General features: G+C 37.8%; 1 protein-coding gene across 1 annotated transcript; it reads left to right on the plus strand.

The window, feature by feature from the left end:
- The first annotated feature begins 4,941 nt into the window (after positions 1–4,941).
- Positions 4,942–7,062, plus strand: LOC140891311 (uncharacterized). The gene has a single exon (XM_073299750.1). The coding sequence runs from the start codon at positions 5,187–5,189 to the stop codon at positions 6,699–6,701; it is 1,515 nt and encodes a 504-aa protein (XP_073155851.1). The 5' UTR covers positions 4,942–5,186; the 3' UTR covers positions 6,702–7,062.
- Positions 7,063–10,414: the final 3,352 nt, after the last annotated feature.

Raw genomic sequence — 10,414 nt, forward strand, 5'->3', positions numbered from 1 at the left:
AACAAGCAAACAAATAACTGGCCAAGAAATTTGTAAGACAAATATAAATTCGATAATCAATAAAATCAATCAAGTCTGAAAATCTCAAATAAACAAACGAGTTTTATACATAAATTGTCTGTCCCAATCACGTGGCCTTGATCGAAAGGGAAAACTACTCAAGAATCAATTTCATAATTCAAACAAAGTTTTTTATCATGAATTGAAAATAAAAATAAGAAAAGAAGATGAAACGAGAAATCTTCTCTCCCAAGTTGTAGTAGCCGCCGTCTCTGAAAATCTCGAAATGGAACCCTTATTCTGATGCTAAAAAATATATTTATAGGTCCCAAATATTAAAAAGATAAAATCCTTCCCGAGCAAGAATTTTCCAAAAAATAAAACTCTGGTCCCGCGGCTCGCTCGAGCGAGCATAGGGTCTCGCTCGAGCGAGCACTCTTCTGCTCCGAAGAATTTGAAATCACGTCTCGCTCGCTCGAGCGAGCACCACCTCTCGCTCGAGCGAGCATGTTTCTGCCCGAAGAATTAATTCATACACAGACTTTGCGCGATTGCTTCCTCTTCAGCGCTATCGTGCTTGCTCTCTTCTCTTCATCACAACTCCACACACTATCGTGATTCATTCCTCCTTGTTAGCGCTAGTTTCAGCTATTCCCATCTTCTCTTGCGCGTTAGCACTCCCTCATGCGCCCTTCATCTTCAATCATGCGTGATAGCGCCTTCCTTTAGCGCAGATCACAACTGGTTTGCACAACACCTTGCGTTGTTCACTATGCTTCCTTGCGCGTTTGCGCTTCCAGCTGCGCCCTCCATCTCTTCATCAGCGCATGATCTTCATTTGTTCTTCTTTGACGCAGCTCAAAGTCCATGCTTCTGTTCTTGAATCCTTTGTTCCGGCTTCTGCTCATTCATTCACGTAATTGTTGCTGAAGCTTGCACTAAATCATGCGCCTAAACTCGATCTTCAATCTCCAAGGACATAGCGTCTTGTCATCGCAAATGTCGAGTTTCCTATAAATTAAACCAACGGGAATGATGTGAACAATATGCATGAATCGACACAAAACGCGTATAAAATAATACGAATTAATGCAAGAACGATATAAGAACATCACAATTATATGCATACAAAATGTAGTTATCACTACAGCTATATCGATATGGTTGTATCACTACAGTATTAAGCATGTATATGTTTTACTAAGCTGATATGTAAATTATGGATTATGTTACCGCACGTTGTACTCTGTTTAGCATTTTTGCTTTATTAAGTTTAATGCATGATATTAGTTGCCAGTTAGTAGATGATTTAATGCAGGGTCACTACAGATGTTCTCTCTATATTTTGTTGTTTTAAATCTCTTGTGGAGAACCGCTTTGGTCATCCTATTCTCAACCTGTACATTGATAATGGTGAAAAATTTATTTCTCTCAAAGACTTTCTTAGTCTACATGGGATTTCTCACCTGACCACCCCTCCCCATACTCTTAAACATAATGGCTTCTTTGAACGTCATCACCATCATGTTGTCGAGTCTGGTCTGGCACTTCTACACCATGCATCTTTTCCCACCAACTTTTGGCCCTTTGCATTTTCCACATCGATTTATCTATAAATCTGCTACCTAAACACAATCATTCCTACAAGTCCTCCTTCGAACGATGTTTAGTGCCCTACAAAATCTCTCCAAACTTCGTATATTTGGTTGTCTCTGTTATCCCTAGCTTCGTCCATACGCCTCCCACAAGTTTACACAATGCTTGTTCCCTTGTGTCTTACTTGGTTACTTACTTACACAGAGTGCCTACCTGTGTTTTGAGTCATCCTTTGGAAAAATCTTCATCCCGCGTTATGTTGTCTTTGTTGAGTCTGAATTTCTTTTTTCCAGTGGTGGTTCTGGTGCTGGTGCTGGTTCCTCTTTGGGAGTGTTGTCTGGTGTGCCAATGGAGGATTCCATCATATTTGTAGCAAGAGCACCGATATAGCTGAAGTCCTCTTCTGAGTGGGCGACTACTTGCGCCTCCAGGAGAGAATCTGTGTTGACTTCATGAATGTTCAAACCTCTGTCCATCACCAAACGTAGTCCCTCTCTATTTTGATGAGTTCCCCAAATATAATCGAAGATGGTTTACCAAGCTTCAATCCAAACGCCAACACCATCTATCCCTCATGATCTCGTACTACACCACCAACTGAGTAGCTATTCACGTGGTCATGTAGTGCAACATTTACATCCAGAAGTAACTGGTTAACCAACGGTCTGGACTAGTGGGCATGTGGCTGGCTAGTCCTTTCAGTGCTGCAGGTGTGGAGAGAGTCTTGAGCAGCCTGAAACTCACACAGCATAGGGACACTCTAGTTTACCTCTATCCTAGAAGTACATCTGTTCACACCATGTATAATGCACACCTGTTCCTGCTAGATTGCCTATGTTCTCATTGCAAATAATTCCAGATCAATGCTAGATAACACCTTCTTCATCCAAATATAAACATCTGTGATTCCCATGTGTTTGACCACTTTTAATTAATGATGACATATAGTTTATTTCCAGCATGGTTGTGTCACTTGGCACCAAAATAAAGCATGGAAAGTGGAGTCATAGGTATAGTGACACAGAGAGAAAATCCAAGAAATAGGAACATGGTGAGCTAGCAATTTCAACCCCATCGAAATAATCTCCTGAAGAGCCCTCCACCAAAAGATCTGAACTTTTGGCGGAATGGATAACGCCCATAAGTGTTTCCACTAGCTTTTCGAATGTGGCTCCGAGCTGTGACTAGAGGGCTCGAATAACCCAATATACATTTTGTAGCCATCTTGAACCAGGTATTTGCCTTTGGGGTTATAGAGCCAGTATCTGGAGTCGTCAACCAGTGAGTGTAAAATCGGAATAGCCAAAATTTCTTGGGCTATGTACGTGGGGAACAGGTTGCGCACCAGGTCGGTATTCCAAGCTCCATTTTGAATGAGAGAGATTACTGTTACAAGGCCCTGTGAATTGCCTGGCATGCATATTTGAGATTGCCGTTCAGGTAGCCAGAGATCTCGATGTATAACTATCTTCGTACCTTTGCAAACACGTCAACAAAGCTCTATACTTAATAAATCCCGACTCCACATGATCGATCGCCAGATATAAAATGGATTGCTGCCCATAGTTTCATCCATTATATCTTGATGCTTAAAATATCTCGCTTTAAGGACTCGAGAAACTATGGATCTCGGATTTGCAATTATTCGCCTGATCTGTTTCGCCATGAGAGCTTTATTAAAAGATTCCAATTTTCGAAAGCTCAAACCTCCCACACATTTCGGCATACACAACGATTTCCAACTCTTCTAGTGCATGTGTTGTCGCCCATCATTCGAGCCCTACCAGAAGTTTGCACATTCCCTCTCAATTTTCTGGGTGACCGATTATGGCACTCGAAAGCAGGACATGGCATACGTGGGTATCGATTGAATCACTCTCTCTTCTTTTCATACTGCCAAAATGATCCCTAATATTTCATAATCATTCTCAATTTGGTCTCTACCATCATCTTTCCGTTAACAAATAATGGAGATATATACACGTCTCTCCTCTAAAGCTTCTAAAATGGGTTAATACACATTTTGGTATCTCGTTTGCCATTATTCCCAAAATAGTCCATCGTTGTTCAAGCCGCCAGATGATCTCCAATGTTTCGTAATTATACCAACTAGGTTCATCTCGTAATCTACCCATTCAAATCTAATGGAGATTCAGCTCATCTCCCTTTAAATCTTCTAAACAGTATCTGAAAACAGTTTTTCCCAAATTGAGAACTCTCGGATGGATGCACCAAATCGCGAGAACAACAAAGCCGAAAGACACTAATTCGAAGCATATCAAAGATTCTAAGGTAAGTCAATGTTATTCACAATAATTGTTCATTTTATAATCGAAACAATGCACCACTTTGTATCATGATAATCCGATTATTTTATTTGTGTGTTATTGTTAAATATACAGTTGTTCTCTCTGAATAATATTTTTGAACTTCTTTGCATGCAAGCCAGTTATTTTTTTAAACTCAAGAGTTATTTAATTCAAAAATATATATTGTGTTGTAGTAAATAAGTTTTTGAAGAGAAATGTTAAAACTTGTGATTTTAACAATGAAAATCCATGAATTTTTTTTCATACAATATATTAGCGATAAGAAACTGAAATTGTTGTTTGCACTTGATCAATGTTTTATTTTTGTCGGTGATACCCCACGAGTGATTTAATCACATGCTTAGGTTCAGTTCGAGTCCATAGCTAAGAACCAAGGCTCGTGTCCAGCTCTAAGTGGTAAAAAGTCAGACCATGTGAGTTGGCGGTGAAAAGAGAGAGGTTGGTTGGTCCCCCACATCTCTCCCCATAAATCCTCCGGCCCCCCTCTCACACTCTTTACTTAGGTTCATGTTCAATCCGAAATTGAAGTTTTGAGCTCGAGTTGGTTTCGGATATCGGATAAGGTCTCTCAAATTTTAGTGAGTATCAGTCGATATGATTTTGCAAAATATTTTTGATATTGATGTGTATTTATTAACTAGTTTATTTAAACACACACACACCTTCTAATATCTTAAATATTTTTTACTCGATGGCTGGATAAAAATGAAAGTATGCGGTAGAGATCGAATTGAGAATTATTACGAAATATTATGGATTATTTTTTATAGCCCAAAAAGAAGATGGACTATTTTGGGAAAAAAATATAGAAAACATGAGGGATCAAAATGAGTATTTTCCAGGAAATGAACTTTTTATTGGTTAGTTTTTAAAGTCAAGATGACGGAAGAGAGAATTTGAAAAACATTATAAAATATTAAAGACCAATTTGACCGCCCGAAAAAATGATCATTTTGAAAACAAAGACAAATAATAGTGACCAAAATATGTGTTATCCCATATGATGCTATAATCAATCAATTCACACGTGGTGGTTTTCTATATTTTCTTGATCAAACCAACAATGGTACCTAAACTTGGCGTGGACTGTACTCTCACCTACCATTTTCTGTTCCCCAGAAGAGTTGGGGAGCAATAGCTTCTGTTCTGTTCGATCGAGCAATTCTTCAAGCACTTGAACTGCAGACCCCGAAATCCAAAAATCTTTGAAGGGGTTTTGAATTCGTTGCGGTTTCTTCGCTACCCGTTTCTCAATCTGGTATGAGATCAGATTCGGTGCCCATTTTGAGACCCGCCGCTGAGACCATGCCGATACCGCTCTCGACCAGACAAGAAGACGATGAATACGCGAGCTCCGCGACCAAAGCCCTTCTACCCTTCGACACAGACTATTTTTCTACGCCGAAGCCTCCCTCCAGATCTACGATTCTCTTCATTTCTCTCATTTTGACCACCTGCATCGCTCTTTCTGCTGCAATTGCATTTGGGTTTTTGTTTTTCTCTGTCGTCCACAATCCCACTTCCTCTTCTATAGCATCATCATCAGCAGCTGATTCTACTTCCCATGTTGAATACTCAAGATCTCTCACGAAGCTCAAAGAACCTGTCGTCTTATTGATTTCCTCCGATGGATTCAGGTTCGGGTATCAGTACAAGACAGATGTTCCTAGCATCAATAGACTGATTCAGAATGGGACTGCAGCTGAGCTGGGATTGATTCCAGTGTTTCCAACTCTCACCTTCCCCAACCATTACTCCATTGTCACAGGTTTGTACCCTGCTTATCATGGAATTATCAATAACTATTTCACTGATCCGGAGACCGGTGACCGCTTCAGTATGGCTAGTCATGAGCCCAAGTGGTGGCTGGGTGAGCCCCTGTGGGAGACTGTGGCTAATCAAGGCTTGAAGGCTTCAACTTATTTCTGGCCTGGTTCTGAGGTACACAAGGGTTCTTGGGATTGTCCCAAGGATTATTGCATGTTTTATAATAAATCTGTGCCTTTTGAAGAAAGAGTGGATACTGTTTTGAAGTACTTTGATTTGCCTAGTAGCGATATCCCCTCATTTATGACATTGTATTTCGAGGATCCTGATCATCAAGGCCATCAGGTTGGTCCTGATGATCCTCAGATTACTGAAGCTATTGTTGGAGTGGATAAGTTGATTGGGAGATTGATTCTTGGACTGGAACAGAGAGGGGTTTTTGAGGATGTGAATATCATTTTGGTAGGTGACCATGGGATGGTCGGTACGTGTGACCGAAAGTTAATATTTTTAGATGATCTAGCGAAATGGATCGAGATTCCGAAGGATTGGGTTCAATCTTACAGTCCATTACTTGCAATTCGTCCGCCTCCTGGCTATTCGTCCAAGGATGTTGTGGCTAAGATGAACGAGGGGTTGAAGTCAGGTAATGTTTCTAATGGGCAGTATTTGACAGTTTATCTCAAAGAGGAACTTCCTAGCAGGCTGCATTATTCATCTAGTTATCGAATCCCGCCGATCATTGGGTTGATATCGGAGGGGTTTAAAGTGGAGCAGAAGGGAACAAAAAGTCAAGAATGTGGAGGAGCACATGGATATGACAATGAATATTTCTCCATGCGCACCATATTTTTTGCTCATGGACCTCGATTTGCGAGGGGACGGAAAGTCCCATCTTTCGAAAATGTTCAGATTTACAACTTGGTTACCACAATCCTGGGCATCCAGGGAGCTTCTAACAACGGTTCGGAGTTGTTTCCCCAGGGCGTTCTCTTGCCTAGCCATTAAAATCAGATTCTTGCATTCAAAGGAGTGTTACTGTGCACTCTGCCTGATGCTCCCGAACGAGGAGTGTACCAAACTTAGCGATGAATTTTTTTCTGAAGAATTTGGAACCTTGTGTTTTCTTGAGGTAAATATCTGAAATAATTGGATTCCACATATTTAACTACTTTGTTGTGTGTAATTAGGTGGCTCTTATTATCGGCACCTTATATTTTTTCTGTAGAATCATTGTGTAATATGAGCTGAAAATAAATTTGGAACAACTATCCGAATGCAGATGTTGCATAAAGTATTCCAATTGTTAGTGATGTACCAGGAAGGAATATTTAGAAACCTTCCAATGAATGATTCTGATTATTCACTATATTCCGTCTTTCCTCTTTCAGTTTACATATTTGATGGGTGCCACTATCACATGGCATGAAAACTAATGCTTCCAAATTGTGACAAATCCTTACTGCTTGCACATTACCCTTTTAAAATGCAGCATGATAAAATCTAAGCTACTTTCTAGTGACTGATCCTCTTCTTTGGTTGAGAATGGTGATTGGATGTCACTTGCTTTTGATAACAATTAAATTCTTCTTATCGTAGTCTAGTACCTACACTCGGCCGCAGTCTTGCAGAACTTCAAGTATTTCAATATTATTTTCTATATTTTGAGGAAAACGGCTTCATGTTTTGAGCAGTGTACAATGTTTCCACGGATCCACCTGTTATTTGGTTTACCTATGACTACTTGGGTTAGATGAATATAGTGAGGTTTGATTGAATGGAATCGAATTGATGGTGGGTTGTTCTGATGATGCTTGAACTTTTCGGATGTTCGGTGTATTGTTTAAGTTATAGAATTTCAAGGGTGATTGGGTTTTCGATTCAGAAGAACTAAAATCTGGTGCAAGTTTTCTCGACAAGTTTATGTTCGAGGGAGGATGATCGGGTGGTGGCTTAGGTTGTGTTTGTTCCAGAGAATTTTGCTGTGAATTCAAGCCATTTAATTTTAAGTCAAGAATGTTCTGAAGATTTGGAGAGACAAAAAAAATGAAAAAGGAAAAAAAGAACCAACGTGAAGTTTCAGAAAAAAGTAACAAGTTGTTAACTTAAACAATGCATATATCAGACTGCTTAACAACATAACATATCATCTCTGAAAAAAAAGAATAATACATCAGCATAACAATAATTGAAGATTATAGAATATGGGTGGTCAGCGAATCCGGGTGTACATCTTGATTATTTGTTAATTTTATTTAGAGCTGAAAAAAGCTACCAGTGATTGAATTTTGGTTGTACATCTTTAGGATTTTTGGTTATACATCTTTTGAATTGATTAACTTATTGTTTGTCAATAAAATTAAATATAGGTTATTGATTAAAATGTTATTAATTTTTATAGTGATTTTTTTGTCGAATGAAATTTATGATCTATATTTATTTTAGTTCACTCAGATGAAAATTCTTGGTTACGCACACCAATAATTTCCTCAAAGAAACTTTCGTGGGTCGTCTTCTGCATCACGAACATGTGTCAGAGGTTCCGGAGTTACTAGCATAACCTTCAATGCTCAAGTTATCGATCAGCCAATGAAGTTCTCCCAGTAAAGCAAGAGAGTGCTTGAAATGTAAAATGAGAAAATTAAGCCCTCCCCCGCTCATAAATGCTAGGAGTTTGGGCTATTTTTAAGGTTCGCCACTAAATGTGAGGACTTGGTGAGATATTTATGAGGTTTTTCTAGAGTCATGCGAGCTTGGACCCCATGTGAGTGTAGCTCAAATTTTTTCCTTCAAACTTTATTTTTTAATGAGTTATGCATACTATCTTTGCTGCTATATAATATAAGAGGGGTTTAGAGTAACTAATTTTGAGGTCCTGATATAATTTTTTATAAACCGAAAGTACCTTTATAAAATAACAAAAACACTTCATCTTAATTTAAATTTAAAAAAAATCATAAAAACCTATTTTAGTTAATTTTTTATTTATCCATAAGTATCACATCCATTCATCTTTATCAAAAATTTTGAATTTTTAAATGATTATATCTCATTTAACATAATTTTTTTTAAATAAAAAACTACTTTTAAAATTTTATATTTCGATATGACTTTTAGGAGTTTCACAAAATGTCCACTTTTTATTTGTAGTTAAATCTTTTGACTGCTGACGTTCTTTTTTAATTATCCTTTAAATTTTTTTCATTAGAGATTACAAATCATGATAATAAATGATTTGTTTGTCATAATTATTATTAGACATTGTGTCTAGATATATTTTATGTATATTTGTCTAATCTTGGATAAATGATATGGTATTGGGGAGCAAAAAATGTTCATGCTTGGTAGAGCAATTGAAACGTGACGTTTGTGTTGCTGTATGGTTTAAAATATTTGAATTGCATCGTTATCATCATTTATAATTTTTTATAAAGTGGCAAACACTCGGCTCTAAAATTGAGAACTGAGCCATGGTCACGGATTGATTCCAATTGAAATTGATTGAAAGAAGTGCATTTATTGGAAGGGAGTTTATTAGGGTACAATAATTGTCATTGCTTGGTAGTTGGTAGAACAATTGAAATGTGACTTGAGATGATGTTCGATTTAAAACATTCGAGTTGTACCGTTACAATTATCTATAACATTTAGTAAATCGATCAGATCTAGTTCCACATATGAAATGTCAAATATCAGTTTAATCTCACCACTACTTTTTTTTTTCTTCTCAAACTCTTACTTCAATCCCGATGCCTAAATAAAAGGGGGAATTTGTGATAAATCCCTAATAGCAAACTTGAATTTCTGCTCAGTACTCGTTTCAGACATTATTTGTTCCCAATCCCTGACAAAAGTCTGCTCTTTGTTTGAACTCCCTATTGTAGCCAATTTACCAAAATGCCCCTAAATAAAATGATTTACAAAAAAAAAAAAAGAAAACATGATGGTTCCACTGTAATCGTTATTTTCCCTCTGTTCTTCTTCTTGATTCTCTTCTCCCGAACCTTTCTCTCTCAATCTTAAACGTTTACTCGGTTAATGTTGAAGATCTACATTGACGTGGGTTGAGGGATTTTCCCATCTTTGTGCTCAAACGAAAATTTTCACATATTTGCAGGTTAGTTTTTAGATTAGAAATCTTTTAAAATTTGAGCGAATAAATTATTGTCACAGCTTGATGTATGTCTTACAAATTTAAAATGTTGAATTGATGGAATTTTTTGAGCTTTTTTATGATTATAGAGGTGGTGTTGAATTTTCGGGCATCGCGTTAGTTTTACAGATTAGCTTACTAATATCAATTTTCACGTCTGTTGCTGGGAATGCAGTTCATTTCATGAGCATTTGTGATAGATTAGCTTATATTTCGTATTGTTCTCGATTATAATGTTTTAATTCTTAATTTTGGGGTTTAGTTCTATAATCTTACATTTATACTGTGATTTAAATTATTAGAATTAAAATCTAGTATTTTGAATTGATTGCGTTATTTTGTACTGTTTATGTGTGAGACCTCGGTTCTAAACAACAATTAAAGGAGTAATTCAATAAGTAAGCAATTAAAAGCCAAGAGCATTTTTTTTTAAAGGGCGCGCGGGCGCGCATGGCGTCCTGCCCAAGCCCTCGCGGGCGCGCCTGAAGCTCTGCCCAAAACTTCCGAAACGTAGTATGGAACGTGCGGGCGCGCCACCCGAGGCGCAGGCGCGCATGGCCTGCTGAAT

Source organism: Henckelia pumila, chromosome 3, assembly GCF_033568475.1.
Source record: "Henckelia pumila isolate YLH828 chromosome 3, ASM3356847v2, whole genome shotgun sequence".
NCBI lineage: Eukaryota > Viridiplantae > Streptophyta > Magnoliopsida > Lamiales > Gesneriaceae > Henckelia > Henckelia pumila.